The 21,441-nt window shown below is 56.6% G+C and overlaps 1 protein-coding gene across 8 annotated transcripts in view; it reads left to right on the forward strand.

Annotated features, from left to right (window-relative positions):
* EPB41L1 (erythrocyte membrane protein band 4.1 like 1) overlaps window positions 1-21,441 on the forward strand; it is a 72,118-nt gene that overhangs the window by 27,658 nt on the left and 23,019 nt on the right. For all 8 annotated transcript variants that reach the window (XM_082773560.1, XM_082773561.1, XM_082773562.1 and 5 more), the window contains exons 3-13: window positions 9,962-10,154; window positions 10,836-11,000; window positions 14,062-14,166; window positions 14,249-14,291; window positions 15,379-15,454; window positions 15,794-16,012; window positions 16,119-16,206; window positions 16,872-17,024; window positions 17,781-17,878; window positions 18,381-18,556; window positions 19,025-19,173. In XM_082773560.1, coding sequence (XP_082629686.1) covers window positions 9,987-10,154; window positions 10,836-11,000; window positions 14,062-14,166; window positions 14,249-14,291; window positions 15,379-15,454; window positions 15,794-16,012; window positions 16,119-16,206; window positions 16,872-17,024; window positions 17,781-17,878; window positions 18,381-18,556; window positions 19,025-19,173 — 1,440 coding nt within the window. In that variant the 5' untranslated portion in view covers window positions 9,962-9,986. The remainder of the gene's footprint in view (window positions 1-9,961; window positions 10,155-10,835; window positions 11,001-14,061; window positions 14,167-14,248; window positions 14,292-15,378; window positions 15,455-15,793; window positions 16,013-16,118; window positions 16,207-16,871; window positions 17,025-17,780; window positions 17,879-18,380; window positions 18,557-19,024; window positions 19,174-21,441) is intronic.

Below are 21,441 nucleotides of genomic sequence, written 5' to 3' on the forward strand. Positions count from 1 at the left end.
TTTTGGGGGGGGGGGTGGTTAAACAGATGGCTTTCCAAAAACAAAGACAGCCCAAGACAAAACTGAGCTAATTGTCCTGGCAGCGGGTGTGCCGTGACTGTCAGGACTGGCTCCGTAGTGGTGCTGATGTGCCGTAATGTGTTGCCACGGAGAGCGTGGCAGTTTTCTTTTCTACCAGGTTTTTGTAAAAGTCACTCTTGCTGTTCTGGCAGCATGCAGCCGCCTTAGGAAGGGGCTCCACGTTGTCCCACTGTTGCCCACATATGCTGGGTCTTGCAGTTGAGCCCTGTCCTGCCCCCACAGCCCAGCATGGCCTCCAGCCCTCTCTGCCTGTGCTCAATTGCTATTTTGGTGTTTCGTTTCTACTCCAGATCTCCACTGCCTTCCCTGACCTGGGATTTTATGCAGATGTTTAGCTGTTTGAGGCTGAAAGGTGTTAAACCTCAGTCCATCTGTCTGCTGGCCCAGCTGCTCATGCAGTAGGACGGATGCTGCCGCCCCCACCTTTTATTTTGCTCTCTTCCTACTCCTGGAGCTGCCCATGCCTTGCCACCAGGGCTGTGTCTCCTTGTCATGGGGTCTGGGGGTGGCAGGGCACCCTGTGAAGGGCTGGGTGCTTCTGGGTGCTGGCAGCCAGGAGTGATGCAGCCTGAACCCCCCAGCTGGGAGGCAGCGCAGGCTCATGCCGTGGGCTGCCCAGCAGGGTTCCGCTGCTGGTAAGGTCTCAGGTGCCTTGTGATTCCCATGGGCTGAGCTGCCTGTGGGTTTTGGAGTGAGAGAAAAGCCTTCCCCCGAAGGCAGGTTGCCAGGGGCTTCACATTCTGCAGAGCCTCAGGCTGCAGCCAGCTGGCCCTTCCCTGGGTGCTCCCCACCGGTGAAGGCGTTTGAGATCCGTGCGTCTCCTCTGTGATGTTTGGTGTGCCTTAATGCTGGCCAACGTGTCCAGCCCGATGCAGATACCTGCCATGGGGGCAATGAGGGGCAGCTGCCTCCTTGCCTGTGTCCCCATCCCCGTTGATGTTCCTGGGCTGGAGGTGTGGGTGCTGCAGGTCCCTCTTAGCCTGGCACCCAGGGGCTTGAGCGCCTTCCTGCCTCTGGCTGGGTGCACTGCTTCTTGCCAGGGACTGCCGTATCACCATTTCTTCTCCTGTTTTCCACACACTTCCCTGAAGAGCTGATGCAGGGGCGTTTCATGTGCTTAAGGGCTGATCGGATGGTGGGGGTGTCCTGTGGTTATTGCCAGGCCTGCTGAAGGCCCACTAGCTGCCCTGGGGTGAGCGGCACGGTGCTAGGTGGCAGTGCTGCTGCTGCCTCCCTCCTGCTGTGGGCCACGCTGCTAGGGGCTGGGGCGTTTGGCTGAGCTGTTGTTGTGCTGGGGTGTGCATGACATGATAAATTAGGTCCTTCCCATCATGTGTCAAGTCCAATCGGAGCCATGGTTATGGGCTCAGGGTCTCTCTCTGCTCCATCGCTCCCTTTCTATCTCCTCCTCCTCTCAGTCTCCTCTCAGCCCTGGCCTGACCCTGTCCCTCTGCTTTCTGCTCATCGCTTCCCTGTTTGTGGTTGCTTCTCAGCTGCTGGGGCTCTGTGGCTGCAGCATGCTGTGGAAGAGGATTTTGGCTCTGTGCCTCTGTGCCCTCCACGTTTTCCCCTGTTTGGACACTGCGAGGTGGCTGTAGCCCCATGGCAGTGGACGGGGATCTCCATGGAGCAGCACCACATCTCACCACCTGGCCCTGTGAGCTGTGGCCAGGTGCTGCAGTGGTTCTGGTGGTTTCACAGCTGCGGGCGCTTAGAGATGAGTGACACCAGATCGAGCTGGGGTGGGAGAGGTGCCTGCCAGCCCAGCTGCTGTGCTGGGAGGGAGGGAAGGAGGGCTCCTAGCAGGGGCAGGGTTCCAATGCTGCTGGAGAAAGGCCAGGTCAGCCCTCAGGAGCTGTGCTGGATTGTGCAGAGGGCTGTCCACAGGGTTTTGGGTCTGACATGTGCCCACATTTCCAAAGGGCACAAGGAAGAAGCTCATCTGGTGTGTCCCACTGGGAGCTGTGGGCTTGGCTGGTCCATGTCTGCTCTCCTGGGGTCAGGGAGTTAATTAAGGGTCCAAATCATCCAAATTAGGGTCAAAATGTACTGAGCATGAGGGGCTGTTCAGAGAAGTGTGGGATGAAGTCTTTGACCTTGCTCTGTCCTGCTACCTCTTGCTGGTTGGGGAGCAGCCTGAGCCTTTCTCCAGCATGTCCCTGGCTGTAACCATGCTCTTGCCACCTCCAGGGCACTGAAGTTCCAGCATATTTTGCAGGATCCATGCTGGTGATGGTGGGGAAATCTTCACCTTAAAGCCTGTTTCTCTGATATGCTGCCAACACCCAACTGGCTTACCCTCAGGGCTGCAGCCTCTTGTTTCCCCCTAAGGTGGATGCTCCCCTGCTGTCAGACTGCCTGCCTGCCCCAGCTGCCTGGACAGCCATGGACAGCCCTGGCTGCCAGACACAGGAGCAAGAAGGCCAAGCTTCAAGAAGTCATGGCTGAGAGGTGATCACTGCTAGGGTGGGACCTGTCTATGGGGTGCTGCTGTGTGGCCATGCTTCATGGCAGGGCAGGAGCAGAGTGCTGCATTGTTTTAGGGGTGCTGGGTCCATGGGCTGCATGCGATTCTGCAGTCGTGTCCTCCCTGGTCCTCCTGCTGAGCAGCTCTGCTCGTCATCCCACTCTTTGCTACGTGAGAGCAGCCAGAGGCCTAACACTGAAAGCTGCCCCTCCCTGAACTGTGCAAACTGGATGCTCTCCACGAGCCCCCAGCCTGCTGCAGCGTGGCCCTGCAGCCTCTGCTTCCCTGCAAGAGTGAGTGTGGCACAAGGGCAGGGGGTGCAGCCCCCATGCTGCCTGCTCCCCATGGGCTGCTCAGGTCAGGGATGCTGGGCGCTACCTGGGCTGTCCCACGGCAGCTCTGACGGTGCACCCGCTTGTGTTTTGGGGTTTCCTGCCACTAACTGAAAGCAGGATCCTCTGCTGCAGTGATGTGAGCGCTGTGCTTTAATGGATACTCAAGAACTCTGTGCTGTTGGGTACCATGGGAGTGCAATACACATGTGATGCAGTAACTGGCCCCAGTGTGTGCTCTGTGGTGTTTTTCCTCCCTGGGGGGCAGAGTGGGACAAGGAGCCACACGTCCCATAAGCAGAGAAATGCTGGATGTCACACTCAGCTCTTTGGTGTGGACAGGGCTGATGAAAGAGCTGCTGTTCAGCTTTTGCTGTCAGTACATCTTCAATCTGACTGCTGAACTAGTGCAAGTGTGGTACCTGGATATCCTATTTCAGAGCTAGCATGGTATTTTCTGCCCTACAACCCATTAAAGAGACCTCGTCATGGCATCAGAATGATTGCAGCCTGTCCTCCGGTACTTGGCCTGGGATGAGTCAGATATTTGCAGGTGAGAGAGGCTGAGCAGTGGGAGGGAGGCGGACAGGGCTGGCATAATCTTCCCTGCGGGGTCTGCGCTGTGCCCGAGGACTGCAGTGTGGGTGCAGAGCTCCTGGTGAGGTGGGAGCCTGAGTGCTGCGGGGGGGAGAGCAGGGAGATCCCCGGCTGGCGGGGCAGGAAGGCAGCCCAGTTCCCAGCGCCGCTGCGGCTGCAGTACGCATCAATCAATGCACGGGGGTGTTGGAGTTGAGGAAGCGCCTGCTCTGCAGAAAGCGCTGCCTTGTGCACGGCATCAGCCCAGCAGAGAGGAGCTGTGCTGGCAGCATGGGGACTGGGAGATCACGCCAAGGTAGGAACTGCCCTGCTATGCAGAAGGCAACCGTGCAGGATGCTCTGTGGCACTGCCTGCTGCCCAGGGCCATCCGGACCTGGCTGCTTCTCTGCAGGCAGCTGCAGCATCTGGGCTTTCAGCAGCAGCACCTGCCCAGCAGAGCAGCAGTCTGGGTGGGCTGTGGGTCCTAGAGACCATGCAAGGGGAGAGGGGGCGGACAGTTTTCCAGTTGGGGAGCAGGGTGCGGCCCTGCAGGTCTCCATCCCTTCCAGCCCTGCAGGAGGAGGAGTGGTGTTGGTGCTCCAGGAGCCGGGAGCACCCCATGTTCCTGACCTCCTCACCCTGCTGTCACCAGGGCAGCTGGTAGGATTTTTTGGCCCTGTTGTGAGGCCTGTGGCAGAGCTGTGTGTTTGCAGGCAGAGAGCCCTCTCACACGGTGCTCTGGGCTGCTCCCGCAGTGCAGGGGGCTAGCCATGGTCTGGGGTTTGTGATCCTTGCTGGGATGGCTGGGCACACGTTCCCTTGGGCTCCTCTCTGTTTTTTCCAGGATGACTGAAAGGTGCTGCCTGCACTCCTTACCATACCTGAGGCCTGCCAGTATACCTGCATGGCTGCTGGGGGCCTGGCAAGCTCCTCAGCCCCTCCGAGGGCTGGAATCAGCTCTGGAAACCTGCTGCCTGCATCTGAGCGATCGGTGATGTAGCTGGGCCCCCACGTGTGGAGTTGCGAGGCTGCCACCTCCCTCGTGGCGCTCCCCACACTGGTGCTGTTTTGCTGGGAGCACCCCATCTCCAGCAGTCCCAGGGGCCATGGTCTGTCCTGTGGTGTGGCAGCGGGTTTTGCTGCCTGGAGCAGCCCTGTGGGGCCCTTGGCAGCTGCTGTACGCAGTGGTGAGGGAGAAGGGCACCGCCTGGTTGTTGTCCAGCTCCGAGCACCCTGGTTACTCTGAGGTTTGGGATGTGTGTGCAGGCATTCTGTCCTGCACAGGCGGCTTTGCAGGAATACACGTGTGCTATAGGAATACATGCTGCAGAAACAGAAACCTCCATCCCCAGCTTCTCCATAGGCAGCATCCTCAGGGAAGAGAAAGGAGAGGATGGCTAAGCCCGGGAGCAAAGCGTGATGCTCAGCCTTTAAAGCTAACCCAGCAGCATAGAGTGAATGGGAAGGCTCAGGCAAAACCCGGTTTGTTTGGAGGCAGCAGGGAAGGGGAAGCTCTGGGAAGGGAAGCACTGCGGAGGCTCAAGCTGTGATGTGCTGGGGAAGTGTGGGGGCAGAGCTTCTGGGTAATCCATGAATCCACATGCCAGCTTGAAGGGGGGTGAGGAGGAAAACACCAAGGAAAAGAGAAGAGGGAGGAGATTATGGGAGATAATAGGCATTGCAGGCAGGTCCACCTGTGATCCCATTAAGTTTTTTTGTTTTTTTTTTTGCTATTCTGGTGTGCCTGTCTCTGCAGCGTGGAGCTCTGACCAGCTCCAGCTGTGTGACCTCAAGTTCGCCATGCTGTGAATATCCTCCAGCTGATTTTGCATCAAGTTTCAGCATGAGTGAGCCAGCTGTTGCCACAAATCGGGTTTGGGGAACCCAGCTGTGCGTGGCATGCAGTCCTGTGGCCTGCAGGTGCGGAGGAGTCCTCCAAGTGCCCCATCCCTGCTGCCAGACATGGGGTTGGGAGGGTGGCGCCCACCCCCTCCTGCCCATCCTGCCTTGACTGCTGCTGGCCTCGTCACAAGAGCTGGGGAGCAGGGGGGCAGCAGGGGTGTCTGGAGCAAGGCGTGGGTGGGCAGAGCCTGCGATGGGCTGGGACAGGGCAGAAGGGGGGCTCTGGGAGTAAAAGGCAGCTGGGCTGTGTGAGAAGGGCAGGGGTGAGGTGGCAGGTTGGGGGTGTAGGCAGAGGGCTCTGGGGCAACGCGTCCCTGTGCTGGAGTGGGATCTGCAGCTCCAGCAGAGCTGGAAGCCACTGGCAAAGCCACCACTGAGTGCCAGCCTGCACCATGGCATGCCACCAGCCCTGGTAATGCCCTGGCCTCAAGTCTCAGTGGTGCAGCAGCGGCCCCATGAAGTCAGAACCTGCTTGCTGCTGGCTCCAGGGGTGCTGTGGTTTTGTCAGCAGAACTGGAAAGGAATAGTGGAGTTAATCTTGCCTGTGCAGATGGGCTTTGAAATGGAAATCGTGAGGCTGCCAGGTGGTGGGACAGGAGTGCTGAGGAGGTGCAGGGTGGCAGCCTCTGGCACAGGCAGCTCAGCCCACACACCAGAGGGGCTGTGCTGGGCACGGCTTTGCTCCAGGGGGATGCACGAGGAGTGACACCAGGAGCCAAGGACAGCGACAGGACAGCATGGGCAGGCTGCTTACCCTGGAGGTTTGGGTCCTGTCCTGCTCCTGCTTTAGGCAATGTTTAGGAAAAAAAAAATGAACTGTTTGGGACAGCATTTCCACTAGTCTCAAACAGAGAGTTTAGCTGCACTTCTGATCTAAACCTCTCCTGTCAGTTTGTGGTGCCAAATGTATGTTAGGTTGTAGCAAGCTGCCAAAAGGATGGTTTATTTCCTTTTCCTATTGCACCCATGGCTCTCCACATCAGGGGTTTCCTGTGCAGAGGTGCTGAACTTTTGTCTGCAAGGGGAGGTGGCAGGAGCTGAGTTTTGCATCCGAAAAGCAGTGTGAGATGGCAAGCACTGCATAACCAGTTTCTTGCTGCCTGGAAGTGTGCTTTCCATCTTTGAAGCTCAGATAATTCCTGCTCAAGTCATATAGATGCTCTGGTAATAAACATCCTCTGGTTTCAGAGCTCTTGAGTGATGCAGCAAAATCCTTGGGGGAAATGAGCTGCCCAGGCTCCCTGGGGGGGGGGGGAAGGGAGAGAAGGGGCTGGAATTGCTTGTTAACAACGAGCTGGGAGTGTGGGCCATGTTTGTCTGTATGGAGGATGGCTGGGAGACATGGTGCAGTGGTGGGAAGCCAGGCTGTGTCCCCGAGCACTGTGGGGATGGTCTGTGCACTGGTGTTCCTGCCTTCCTCGGAAGCCTTCTCCTGTGGCTGGGCCTCCAGCAGGCATGGGCCACGCTGTTTGATGGAACGCTGGCAGTGCTTGGAGGGTGGCAGCGTCCTACACGGGGACAGGAAGGAGCCAGGCTGAGGCTGACCCCCAGTGCCCAGCCAGCTCTGAGCATCCCTGGCCCCTGTTTCTGCCTTCCCCGTGCCTCTTTTGCCTTGGGGTGCCCCTGGGGATGTGTTCAGCTGGGCTGGCGAAACAGGGCACAGCCTGGGCTGCAGAGATGGGGTCTCAACTTGGGCCCTGGCTGCTGCTGCCCAAGAAAAGCTCCAGAAAGCTTGGTAATTATGAACTATGAGTTATGAACTTGCCAGCCGCGATGCCCTTCCAAGTAGCAGCTCAGCCTTTTACTCCCTGAGCTGGTTCTGAGCCCTGACCTGAGAGCACTGAGGGGCCCCACGTGGCCTCCTGGACGCTCATGGGGATGGGCTCGATGGGCCCTTGCCGTGCCCCTGCTGGGTGTTGGTGCTTGGATTGCTCTGCATCCATGCTAAGCCTTAGCTTCCTGCTGTGGCCCAGGGATGCAGGTGCTGGTGCTCCAAGGAGCCGGGTGGCACCTGAATCCAGGAGGGAGAATGGCCGGTGGGGGTGAGCCATGCTGGGACTGGTGAGGGGGGACCAAGGGGGGTGGCAGAAGGTAGGAAAAGGCAGGGTAGGATGTGAGTGAGGAGATGAAATGTCTTTAGGGCCACATCAGGCCCCTTCCTTATGGCTTGGTGCTTCTCCTGGCAACATTACACATTGGCTCAGCCGCCCTGAAGCTTTTGCGTTGTGCTCTCGCCTGCTGCAGCAGGTCCCCGTGCCTTATAGGCTGACACACAGGGCCCCTGGAGCTCATGCTCCAGGTGGGCACCGCATGCACTCGTGCAGGTGATGAGAGTAGTGATGAAGCCCCAGCCTGCCAGCTTTGGGTGAAACCGATCCAGTCATAGCTGAGGTGTTTCCGTGGGGATCAACATTTTGGGGTGGGGACACACATACTTCATTTGTAAGAAAGTTTAGAAACTTTAAGTGAAAAATTCAGGGTGGTTTTGGCCCAAAGTGACTATTGCTATTTAGAGACTCCACATTAACTTAAAAAAATCACACATCAAGAAGTGTTTTGAAGTGTTTCACGCACCCATTTGAAGTGGGAGCTTGTAACATTTATCTGAAGTTGAAAAGCAGCAGCCCTCCATCCCATTTCCTCCATGGAAAAAATAAACCAGTGGTGACCTTCAGACTATTCTCATGCCCTTAGCTGAGTGCTTGGGGTTGTCAGGCGAGCGGGTGTTTCTCAGGAGGCAGAGGCAGGTCGTCCTGCCTGTCCCTGGCCATGTCCACGTGGGGCTGGCCACTCTGTTCCTCTTGGGACAAGGGCAAGGGAGAAATTCCAGCTCTTTTGGTGTCAGCTGAGTCTCTCTGTGGTGACCTCAGGACTGGGCTGCCACAGCGGTTGGCTGGGCAGGCATGCTGCTCCTTTTCTGCCTCTCCCCTACCACCCGGGGAAGCCAGGTGTAGCAGTACTTCTGGATGAAGTTTCACAACTCCCCTCTCTGCTGAGGACACCTGAAAGATGCAATGTGAGATGCTGCGGGGGTTCCTTGCTGATGGCTAGCTGAACTCCACCATGCTGTGCTCTTGTTCCCCCTCCTCAAAAGAACGGGGGGGGGGGGGGAGGAAATATGATGCAGAAAAAAAAAAGGGGCTCAAGGATTGAGATAGGCACAGTTAAAAGGAAAAGGATAAAAAACAGTAAAGGCCACACAGAAGCAAATAGAGAAAACAATTATCCTCCAATTCCCCTCAGCAAGTGCTATGCAGCCACGCCTCGGGCAGCAGGGCCTCAGGGCAGCAGGGCCTCAGCACGTGTGGCGGTGGCTCAGGAGGACAGACGCTTTCACAAGGAGAGCCCCAGAGCCCTCCCTTCTCCTTCTCCTGCTCCTCTCCTGGGCAGGCTTGGAGCTGTGCTGCGAGCTCATCCCTGCATTAGCACAGGCAAGCACTGCTAGGGGATGAGCAGCCCAGGTGGCAGAAGGGTGATGGGTACAAAGGGTGCTCCATGCCCTGTGGAAGCGGGAGCCGTCCCCAGGAGCTCCCACCAGCCCCGTGGCTGCCCACACCTGCCCTGCAGCCTCGAGCCACGTGCTCAGACTGCCCGTGCTGCCTTGTCTATTGCTACTGTGCCTTGTGCTGCCCTGGTGAGGGCTTGTCGGGGGCATTGGCAGAAACCAAAAGCGGGGCTCAGTGCCTCAGTTTCTCCACTTCATACTCTGAACAGCAAGGTCTGGCTAGAGGTGCCCATGCCAGCAGATCTACTCTCAGTTTGCACTTTCCTGCCTTTAGTACAGCTTTTGTGGGGGAAGGAGATAGTGTGCTGCAAGCATAATGTGCAGAAAGGACAATGTCAAGGGCACCATTTCAAAAATACGTTACTCAGCACCCCAGTAAGGGACAGTAAGCACTGAAGTTGCCTTCCCCCTGTGTTCCTGGCCCTAGTTTTGTTTTTGCATCTTACACAGGATGGACAGCTGGAGCTGGAGGCAGGTTTTGTCCCGCCTACCGTGCAGGGTTCAGCCTTGCTGGCTGTGGGAACCCAGCGTGCTGTGCTAGTGGGAATACAGAGGGGAGAAAACAGCCATTCCGGATGCAGTATGGAGAGTTGTCCGTGTTTGCAAATTCCTGTGTTAATGCAGCATTGTAACCTGACTCAAAGCCTGATTTTTTTCTTCCCTGAATAAAATATTTCATTGGTTTTATATATGTATATTTTGTGTATAAATATTTATACATATTTATGTAGGAGATTTATATATATACATACGTTCTGCTGCAGTTACCAAAAGCTCTAGAGCTGGGATACAGCCCCAGCTCCCTGAGTACAGTGCTGGGGAGGGAGCCTGGTTTCCTGCCTGCCCCCACGCACCCTGCCTGCCCTGCTGCCCCCAGCTCCCCGGCAGGCTGCAGTTGCCGTGGGGTTGAGGTGCTGCCATCGCTCTCCATGCCTCCGCCTCAGGCTACCAAAAGGTTGGAGGCTGAGCACTCTCTCGTCCGTGGTTGGCAGGGCAGAATGCACACAGCAGTCTGCGTCAGGGCAGCTTGGTGCTAGGGACTTTGGGTCCACATGGGAGCGGGGCTGCTGGTGTGACGCTTTCTGTCTCTGTCTCAGTGCCAGGGCAGGGTGACGAGCAGCCATGACAACTGAGACAGGTCCTGATTTGGAGGTGAAGAACGCACAGGAGGAGGCCCCACAGCAGCAGCTGGAGGCGGCCACCCACGGCCCCACTGCCGTGCCTGCCAGCCGGGAAGCTGAAGCCAACGAGAAGCCTGGGGCGCAACCCGACGCCCGAAACATGGAGCCGGTGAGTAGGCAAGGGACAGGGGCTGTGGCCCAGGTGGGACAACAAGGGAAAGACTGCGGGTCTGGATGAGCATCAGGCCTTCAGCTATTGCCAGCAGCTCCTGGCATCAGACCCATACTTCGGAGCAGGGCAGAGCCTGGCACTCAGCTTGTCCAGCCCCCAAGCCTGCAGCCGCAGAGAGGAGGTGGCCCCAGCTGCTCTGTGACAGACCCTACGTATGTAAGCACTGCTTTCTGCAGGGCCGTTTGCTGCACTGTGGCTTTGCCAAAAAAAAAAAAAAAAAAAAAAAAGGTCCAAAGTGCTAATAGTGGCTAGGAATGGCACTGCTGCTTCATGCAGATCAGGGCTGGGAGCAACTGTGGTACCCTAAGAGCTGCCACTAAGCAGGGGAGCCCCAGCTCTGTGCTGCTGCCAGTGCTTCCAGCAGCCACGGAGCTGCCTCAGCCCTGCCTGCTGCAGGAGGCAGCCAGATAGGGAGGTCTCAGCTGCTGAACCAACACCAGGCTCACAGACATTCTTTTTGCAGGGTCACTCTTCCAACCATGACTGTGGCAACAGCGGGGAGTGGGGGTCAGGGGTGAGCTCCTGGCTGTGGGATCCTGCATTGCTAAGGGGCAGAGGAAGTGCTGGCCTCCTCTGCTGGCCAGTGCCAAGTAACTCTGTGCGTCTCTCACCTTCCAGGGCACAGACATGGAGGAAAAGGACTACAGCGAGACTGATGGGCTCTCTGATAAAACAACACCTAGCAAGACTCAGAAGTCGCCCCAGAAAATTAACAAGAAAATCAAGAGTGCCCTCTGCAGAGTGACCCTGCTTGATGCCTCTGAGTATGAATGTGAAGTGGAGGTGAGTCAGAGGAGTGCACTGGCGCTGAGCAGGGGACATGTCTCAGCCTAGGAACCCTGCCCAGCCCACAGCTGGCCTCCAGCAAGTCCTTGATGTCAGGGCTGTTCCAAGGACAGCTTTGGAGTACTTGTCATACAGACAAAATGATCCACAGAAATGACCGTTTAAGTCGGAATTTCAAAACAAACAAAAAATCTGGAAGGATAGACCTTAGCTGGAAATTTCAGCTTAGAGAGTCCAAATTTGTTAGCTACTCATTATGGAAAACAGTGTGTAGAAAGCAGAAGCTTAATAGATGGAGATAAAGCTCTGCATGAAAATATGTGCATGACACATATGTATGCCAGTGTTTCTGTTGACACCTCAAGAGCACAGCGTGTTTGCTGTCCCACTTGCTAAGGCACAGGATGTGTGTGCATGTGTTTGTGCAAAGAGGCCAACATGTGCAGATACACATGGCTCCCTGAGATGGGTTTGCATGTGTGCACACAGACCCACATGGGTTTTGGCAGCATTACAAACTGCACCTCACCCCAGTCTCCCTGTTTTCATCCATTGTGTCCTTCCCCATAAAACTGGCAGGCCAGGGACCGTCTGGGACGTGTGCTGAAGCCTGGCAGGAGTGCGTGTGTGAGTAAATAGAGGTGATACACATGCATGTATTTGTCAATGCACCCTCATGTGCGTTGGCAGAGCAGCAGGCCTGGGCACCCTGCTGCGGGTGTGTGGGCTGCTTGCTATTTGTGCAGTGTCGCAAGCGTGCAACGCGAGTGTGGGCGAGTGTGTGCTTCCCTGGTAGTGGCTGTTGCTGCAGGAAGGGACAGAAGGGACTAGCGCCCGCCAGTGGCCACCTTTACACTGGGATATATTGCAGGCCTGCTTGAGCTGCTGGAAGCACGGTGTTAGGAGGCACCATCAAGCCCAGAGTTTGGGCTGGGATAGGGGCTCTATGAACCCACTCTGGGGAAGAGGCAGCTCAGAGAAGGGTTGTGAGCCGGGCGTGCCCATTTCTGCACTTGCTTCTGTCTCCTGCCTGCATTCAAGGAGGCAGCACATCTCTGACCTGCAGCATCTTCCTGGTCAGAGGGACATTTCTGAGAAACTTTACTTAAAAATGCAGAAGTTGAAACTGTTCAGAAGCAGAGATCCTGGAGCCTTTGTCAGGGAGACCTTTGCACTTGCTGCTGGTGAGTGGGTGGAGGGGGTTTTGTTCTCAGCAGGGTGGCAACAGCTCAGGCTGTGCACAGCAGACCTGCATCTGTATGCAGGTCCTGGCTCCACGAGGTCTCAGCTGCACAGGATTAATGAACATAAGGAACGCTCCTGCTCTCTGTGGCTGCACAGGAATAGTGAATGCCCCAAGGCAGCTGGCGGGGGAGGTCTGGCCTCTGGGTTCCAGCGCCAGCAGTGGTGCCTTTGATCTCTGTGCTCCAGCAGCCCTTACTGTCACTTTAGTGGTAAAGTCTGTCACAGAGAGCTTTAGTGGCTGTGGAAAGATGGATTGTCATGAAGATGAAAGTCTCTCCCAACAATATAACCAGAGCTGAGTGGTCCTGTGACTCCAGTGGGCTCATGAGGCAAAGGAGTGACTTCGGTCAGCCCTGAAGCAGCATGTGGTGGTGTCATCCTTCCCCAGATCCCCATTCACATTTGCCAAGCAAAACCTGCATGCAAACACAAGTCTGGGATGTACAATGGCTGGCTGCTTTGTTAGCAGAACAATGATTCTCAACAAGCTTAGGAAAAGCAGAGCATTACAGTCCCAGCCCCCCTAGGCTTTGTTTCTCATTTTGTTCCCGGTGCTTGATGTTGGCAGTGAGCTGGGGCATGCAGGGCTTTATTCACAGTGAGGTCAAGTTCTCTGTTGTTGCAGTGCAGAGGACAGCGTTGACTCAGCAAACACGGAGCTTCTGCTCTCTAAAAGTGTAATTTGGGGTGTAGGGGAGAGGAGGAGGAATTATTTAGCACAGAAAGGCTTGTGCTGAATTTCTTCTTTCTCTCTGTTGGGCCCCCTGGAAATAGTTTTGCCTTGTCTGCACACAGAGGATGTTAATGCTTAATTCTGTAAAAATCAAAAAGGGAAACCAAACCATTTGGTGTTACACCCCTGGTGTTACACCCCTCTGTGTGCTGTGTGCTGAACCCCTGCCGTGGAAATCTGGGTTAGCTGGAAGGGGAGGATACAGAAAGGGTATGGCAGGAAATGCTGGGGTCTGGAGGAAATTTGGATGTCAGGAGGAGATCAGGGCTGGGGTCTGGCAGCAGTGAGACATTGTAAGTTGTGCTGGTTTCTGTGAGAGTGGCTCCAGTGCTGCAGTGCTTGGTAGAGGTACTCAAAGAAATGGGTACCCCTCAGAGAGGGTAAATCAGGAGCTCCTGGTCGGAGAAGTCTGTAAATGCGTGAGAAACACATGAACCTCTCTGTGAGCAATCGTGGGCCTCACTGCCACCGGTAGTGAAGAGAAAATGTATGAGTGAGTTAAGAGGACCAGTAATGAGGGCACCCTCCATCGTAGCATGTGTCTTAGGCTCTTCGTGCTTCTCTTCCATCCTGCTGTGCTGTGAGGAGGGCGTTGGGAAGGAGCTTGGCCTACAGGCAGCAGCATCCACCACGAGGTCTGGGACGCGTTTGTCCCAACCCTTTGCTCTGGAGCAGAGGTGCCTGGTCTGGCTGCACCCTGCTCTGATTTGGCACCGCTGTCCCCTGGTGTGATGGGGGATGAGCCAGGTGGCCGCTGGGTCTCCACCAGTCTGTGGGACCTGCCACGGGCTGCACCGTGGGCTGTGTGGCCTGGGGAGCACATGGTGCCCTGATATGGGGTCTGTGGGCCCAGGCCAAGCACTGCCAGACGAGGGGGCTGCTCTTAAAGGCAGCCCCCAGCAGTTTTGTGTGGTGGCCTGAGGGGGCCAGGGCTGCCCTGATCCTGGGGCTGCTCCCAGCCAACACCGATGCAGGTGGGGACGAAGGTGTCCTGTGTCCAGCAGGCGCTGCCTTCACCTGCTGGCTCTCTGGAAACACGAGGGAGCTGGTTTACTGTGAGCCTCTCTGTATCTCCTGCAGAAGCATGCCCGAGGCCAGGTCCTCTTTGACATGGTGTGTGAGCACCTTAACCTCCTGGAGAAGGATTACTTTGGCCTCACCTTCTGCGACTCCGACAGCCAGAAGGTGAGCATGGGGGACCCCTCTACGGCCACCCCACTGCTGAGCAGGGTCCCCAGCCCCCTGACATGTTGTCTTCTCCTTTCAGAACTGGCTGGACCCCTCCAAGGAGATCAAGAAGCAGATCCGCAGTAAGTGGTTGGGGAGGGCCATTCCTCCCCAGCGCTGGGCTCCCAGACAGTTTGGCCCCAGCCACTGCTTGTGGTTGGGCTGAGCCCTCACCTCAACTTGTAACTCTGTGCCCTTGGTGGGTTTCAGGTCCCCGGCTGATCACAGGACAGGGCAGGGATGTGGCCGGGAGCCTGGTGTGCCACGGGGTCACACATGAGAAACCTGGGAGGTAGTAGCTGGAAACCAGGCCCCATGCAGGTTCAGCCGCTGTGGCAGGGAGCCTCCCTGCTCATTGCCCCCTCCCTAGCACACTGTCCCTGGCTGCTCAGTCCTTGCTGTGCCCTCCATCAGCTCATTTTAGTAGTGTGGCAGAAATGATCGTCCTTTTCTGTCAGGTTAGTAAGTCAAATCAAGTGATGGGGCACTCCAACAAACTCAAGCACTGAGGCATGGTCAGGGCCAGGAACAGCCCAGCTTATTCAGGTGCCTGTTAGCCCTGCCCACCTCCCATCCTGTTCGTGACAGGTGTGGGCATCACAGACCTTGTCTGTGCTTCTGGAGAGCATCTGAGACCTGGTCCCCACCCTGGGTACCATCTCTTCTTGCCCAGAGCAGGGAGGATGGAGATTGGGTGGAGGCGGGGTGAGCTTACTGGGATGGGTACTGGGATGCAGGAGTGCTATTGTCCAAGATGTTGCCTTGCTGCACCATGCACTGGGGAGCCAGAAGGGCTGTTGCCTGTGATGTCACCTCACTGGGACATGTGAGGCTTTTGCTGTGACAGTGTTAGTCTCTGCATGGAGTAAGCTGAGCTGATTGGTCCCAAGATGTGATGCTTTTCTCTCCCCAGCTGTTTGGGGACGTTTACCCAAATTGCACTGTTGTCCTGACAGCTGAGTGGCTAGAGCAGCTGGGAGCTGCACAACAGGGGTTCATCTCCTTCATGGCAGCCTTTGGAGCTTCCTGACCCTGTGTCAGGGTTGGGTGGAGTCCTGGGACCCTTTAATAAGTGCCTGGATGCTGTGTGCACACCCTGTGCAGGAGTGAGGGAGATTTCTGCAGGCAGCCAGTGTAGCCCCTGCCCTTACTGCTCCCTACCTTTGCTAGGTGGACTCTGGAACTTCGCCTTCACTGTGAAGTTTTACCCTCCTGACCCTGCCCAGCTCACGGAGGACATCACAAGGTGAGGACTGCCCTTAGGAACCTACAGTGTGGTGTGCCCTCGGGCACAGCTGCTGGAACAGCTTCCAGAGGGCCAGGTGGGAAGCATGAGGAGGGGCAGCACTCAGGACAGCAGCAGGGGTAGCCAGGGGAGTTGTCAGAGGTTCGTTGTCTTTCCTCTGTGCGTGGCATCTCTAAATCACACAGAATGGGGCTGGGAAGGCATCTATCGGAGGTGGCAGTCGCACAGTGAATGGTGCAGAGGGGGTGTTCTTTACATGCAGAACCTCCACAGGGAGCCCTAGCCTGCTTCCAGGGCATGTGCCTCTGCCTTGCTCTTACCCTCTGTCCCCTTCTGCAGATACTACTTGTGCCTGCAGCTGCGTGCGGACATCATCACAGGGCGCCTCCCCTGCTCCTTCGTCACGCACGCCCTGCTGGGCTCATATGCCGTGCAGGCTGAAATGGGCGACTACGATGCCGAGGAGCATGTGGGCAACTATGTCAGCGAGCTTCGCTTCGCCCCCAACCAGACACGGGAGCTGGAAGAGCGCATCATGGAACTGCACAAGACCTACCGGTGAGCTGCGGCAGGGAACAGGCTATTGGTGAGGGAAGGCACTGGGGAGCTGACCTGTGCCCCGTGGGGTGTCTGGCCATGTGTCCCCGTCTCTGTCTCTCTGCAGGGGCATGACTCCTGGGGAAGCAGAAATCCACTTCCTGGAGAACGCAAAGAAGCTTTCCATGTACGGGGTGGACCTGCACCATGCCAAGGTACTAGGCTGTGGAGCTGTGGGAGCGACGGCCAACGCCAAGCCCCATTGTATCCTGGTGCCAGCACACCCCTGGCACATCGGGGCTTACAGTAGCTCCAGCTCCTGTTTCCTACAGTTGGTGCAGTGACAAGAGAGAGAGTTTAAATGTGCAAGCTGCTTTGGGTGCCTGTTGAGCACAAGAGCTGAACAGGGCTGGAACTGTTATTTTAGCAAGGGAAAGTGCCAAGTTGTGCCTCAGGGGAGGAACAAGCCCAGGCTCCAGGACATGCTGGGGGCAGCTGGCTGGAAAGCAGCTGGGCAGGGAAGACCCTGAGGGTCCTGGGGGACAGCAAATTGAACATCGATCAACATTGTGCTCTTCCAGCAGAGTATGTCAATAGTAGGCTGCATTAGGCAGACCGTTACCAGCAAGTAAAGGGAGGTGGTTCTTCCCCGCTGCTCAGCACTGGTGAGGTCACACCTGGAGCCCTGGGTGGCCTTCTCTGATCAGGGAGATTGAAACACATGGTCCCTTCCAACCTCAACCATCCTGTGATTCTGTGACCTCTGCCAGCTGGTCCCACTTAGCAGAGCGCTAGGCAGGAGGGAGCATGGCACTCTGGAATGGACTGGTCCTTACTGGGCTGCTGAACTGTCTCCTTCTGTCCCTCTTGCCTCCTCCAGGACTCAGAGGGTATCGACATCATGCTGGGCGTCTGTGCCAACGGCCTCCTCATCTACAGGGACCGGCTGAGGATCAACCGTTTTGCCTGGCCCAAGATCCTTAAAATTTCCTACAAGAGGAGCAACTTCTACATCAAAATCCGCCCTGGTGAGGTGAGTGCAATGGGTCCAGTGCAGCCTGAAGTGGAGCTGTGCGGGGTGGTCCTTTCCTAGCCTCATCTTCTGCCCCAGGAGTCCCAAGCTAATGGCTTCAGCTGGCCAAGAGAGGAAAGCTCCTGTGGTGAATGGAGGCTTTCAGCAAGTGCTTTCTTGTTTGCACTCTCATTTTCTCACTGATATAATGTCTTTGGCCACAGCAATTCAGAAGGTTCAGGACACCCTACACTCCTTTCCCCATAAGCCAGACACTGCGACCCTGCTGGTAAAAGAAGGTGTCCCAGGAAGGGAATTTCAGGACTGTTTTTGATATTCGTCTTCCATACTTTTTTTTAAAGAGGCTTTTCTTTCATTTTCTGTCATTGTTTTCTGACTTTACTTTCACTCTCTTTTACTTGCACTGATGGGAAAATGCATTTCCACCCACACATTTCCCAGTGGACAGTGCATCTGAGATGGAGAGAGAGACTCTAGCCAAAACAAGCCGTAAAAGTTTTATGTTTCTTGAGGGAGTTTCTCTCACACTGAAAATCCATTTACAGTTGAGGAAAGTGCTTAGGCCAAAAATTTAGGAGGTATGATCCTACCACCCAGTGGGGCCGGGCATGGAACTTTCCAGCATTGTTCTGAAGATGTTTTCTGTGTCATGGCTCCTGCCAAGGCAAACTGAGGGCCTTGGCAAGGCAGGTCCCATCCCACTATATCCTCTAGGGCAGGATCTGCCTGTAACAGCATGTCTCTATCTCCCCCAAGTACGAGCAGTTTGAGAGCACCATTGGCTTCAAGCTGCCCAACCACCGCTCTGCCAAGCGTCTCTGGAAGGTCTGCATAGAGCATCACACCTTCTTCAGGTGAGGAGCCCTTCTCCAGGCATGCTCCTGCCTCTGGCCCATTCCAGCATATTTGTGTGGGGAAGGGTAGCTCCTGCCTTGCCCCCAGCTGCCTGTGTCCTTCCCAGGCAGGAGCCGGCCATCCTCCCACTTGGTGTGGGTGGGCTGTCCCCTGCCTTTTAACCCCCTGGGTCTGGCCACTCTGCCTTTTGTGTGCAGGGAGGGAGCAGCTCTGCCCCTCTGTCAGCCACAGACCTGCTATGCCCCGGGTGCAGAGGCTCTTGTTTGTCCTCCTCATGTGTGGAGCCATCTCTGCTCTGTTTGCTGCCCTGTGCCACTGCTGCCCAGGACCACTTGCTGGTTCAGTCCTCGTCTTACGGCCTTAAATTCCCCCCATCTTTCCTTTAGCTCTGTGCTGTGGCTGGCCCCTCTCCTTCACCACGGTCTCAGCTCTGCTTTGCACACTGGTGTTGGGGAGCAGGGCTGGGACTCACCGATGCGACCCCACCTCTCCCATCCCCAGGCTGGTGTCCCCAGAGCCACCCCCGAAGGGCTTTCTGGTGATGGGCTCCAAGTTTCGCTACAGCGGGCGGACGCAGGCGCAGACCCGGCAGGCCAGCGCCCTCATTGACCGCCCAGCTCCCTTCTTCGAGCGCTCCTCCAGCAAACGGTACACCATGTCTCGCAGCCTTGACGGAGGTATGCCCCAAATTGGGGAGGGGGAGGGAGATTGGTCCGCTGGCGGGAGCAAGAAGGCAAGGAGGAAGGTTCAGAGGGGTGCAGCCAGGGTCGCTTCTGGAGGCTGTCCCCGACTAGGTGCCCCTGGCCTGTCCCCACACCAAGTGGTGGTTCAAACCCTGTGAGCAGCAGCACAGCTGGCTCTGCTGAGCCAGGGCAGGGGTCTGGGCAGCCTGGGGTTGGGGCTGTCCCCAACTTCTTGTACACAAAGGAGGCATGGAGGCCAGGGTGGTGGAGGGAGGGAGAAATGGGCTGAACTTTGGGTCATCAACACAACCAAGAAGCCCTAGGACACATATTTCCTGCTACAGATGCTCTTGGGGCTCCACAGCCACCATCTCCTAGCCAGACTGGGGTGGAAGGCTGGGGCAGGTAGGGCTGGGAAAAAATGCTTGCTGCCTGTGACCTGGGCTCTCCCTGCACACACAGAGTTCTCACGCCCAGCCTCTGTCAGTGAGAACCACGATGCTGGAGCAGAGGGTGAGAAGCAGGATGAGGATGGTGAGTTTGGCAGTGGGAGACGGTCCGAGACGGAGGATGAGGAGGTGACTACCCCAACAAAGATCAAGGAGCTGAAGGTACAGACCCCGTGGGCAGAGGACTGTGAGTTAGATGGGTGGGCTGGCCCACGCCCACAGCAGACATGCAGCAGGCTGGGACGTGGGCATCAGGGCTCCGTCTCCCTGTCTCAGGGCCATTCTGCAGGTGGGAAGGATCACATCAGGGAAGAGTCATCTGGAGCCCTTTCTCTACCAGGCAAGCCCAGTGCTTGGTGTGACCCGTCCTGCTTGGGGGCATGGCTCTTGGCCTCACTGCCGGACACAGAGCTGTCATACCCTACCAGCAGCTCCAATTTCCCCAGTACCCTCCAGCTTTCCTCAAGGCTGGTCCCCCAGCAGAGCCCAGGCTCTAGGCAAGACTGGTCCCCAAGCAGGGCTGATCACGGGGCAGTCCCGTGCTGGTGTGCAGGATGGGGAAGGGCCAGGCGTGCCAGCGGTCACCACTGTGCAAGCAAGGAGTTCCCTAGCCATGGGAAGCATGCTGGGCCCCTGCTCCCTTGGCACCCTGTAGCTCTACACAGCCCTGCTTGGGCACCCCATGGCCATGCCCACAGCCCCATTCGTGTGCAGCTATGGCCCTCTGCTCTCCGCCCTGGCACTGGGTCGGCTCAGGGCACAGCCCAGCCCATCTCGGCCCTGTACTGAGCGGGGGTTCGGTCCTTCTGTGCTGGTAGCCAGTTCTGACTGGGGGCAGGGGGGCACAGCCAGGCCCTGTGCAGGCACCTGAATTCAACTTAATTGTGATGCTCTTGAGAAGTTTCCTCGACTGACCCTGCTGGTTACTTTTAACCCTCTCTTTGCTGCCAGCCGGAGCACGAAACAACCCCCAGGCACAAGCAGGAGGTATTCTCTCTCTGGAGTATCTTAGTTCTCATCGGTGCATCATATTGTCCATCCTTTTCAAAGCACCACTGTGTGTCACCCTATTTACTGGAATACAAGATGCACCGAGGCGGGGGTTGGCCTGCTAGAGACACCCGATGAGCAGACAGCTGGGGATCTGCCCCAGAGCACACACAGCATCTTCTATCCCACTAAGTAAGGTAGTCCTAACTGTATGTGTGAGCAAGAGCCCTCCCACGGCTCAATGGCCAGGCCACCATGCCGAGTCCTTGGCCCACTGGGAAGACTTGGCTTCTGCTCATGTTACTGACTCCTCCATGTCCTCTCCTCATGTTTCCTCTCTGTCCAACCCTGTGGCCCTATCTCTCCCACTGAAGAGACAGCACTGGCACAGGCTGGCCCCATCATTCCCACCTCCTGGCCTATGCTTTGCTTTTTGCTTTCCTGACTTGGGCTCTGCATCACATGCCCTGCACAGAGGCTCGCTTTTCATGAAGCCCCTTGCTGCCTTTCTACCCTGCCGGGAGCAAACGAGTCCCTGAGCATCCTTTGGCACTGATCCGTCAGAGGCAGACACTGACGTCCACCCCCTTGCAGCGGAGGGGCTTCCCAACCAACTGTGGCTAGCCTGGCCAGGGTGAGCTATCACAGGCAGGAGGGAGGCTGTGCTCTCCCCTCACACAAATTACCTGTCTGCAGTGCTACCTCCAGCAGAAATGGGCAGCAGAGATCCCCCCAGCCTGGGTCTGCTGATTCATCCCAGCCTAAAATTCACGGTTGCTCTCCAGGTTTCTCTTCTACTCATAGTGGGGTTCAGATCATCGCTGAACCAGTCAACAGAGGCCAGTGCAGCCCTAGCAGTGCTAGTCAAGTGGCCTTGAGATGGGGCTTGCTGTACTTCCACTACGCAGCCCTTGGCATCCTGCTCAGCACAGCAGGGCAAACCCTGCTGGTGCAGTGGGCACCATGGCTCCTGCAGGCTGACATCTCGCCCCCCAGCCCAACGCTGGTCACGGTCCCTCCACTGTCTGCTTCATTGCTTACCCCTGCTGCATGTGCATGTGCTGCTCCCGCAGCCCTGTGCCCCTGGCACCACCCTGAGCCTAGAGGTGGGCAAACCATGAAGCACATGCAAGTGGACAGGAGAGTTTCTTCATTAATTCTGCTGAGCCTTCAGGATCTGTATAATTTGTCTGGGCTTTTCATGGGACTCCTTTGGATCTCTGGGATTTCACTGAGCATAGAAATGGGGGAGGGGAGATACTTCAGTCGACTCATTTCGAACCTCAAACCAGGTTTGAGTTTGAAGCAGAAGCCGGGTTCTTGTTCGGAGCTAGTTTGCCCACCTCTGCGGCAGAACAAGGGGAGCCACCCTGGTGCCTGTAACATCACCAAAGGATTCTTTAACACCTAAACGTAACCTCGCGCTTGAGCTCTCTGAGC

This window comes from Aythya marila (genome assembly GCF_965140915.1).
Source record: "Aythya marila genome assembly, chromosome: 16".
NCBI classification, from domain to species: domain Eukaryota; kingdom Metazoa; phylum Chordata; class Aves; order Anseriformes; family Anatidae; genus Aythya; species Aythya marila.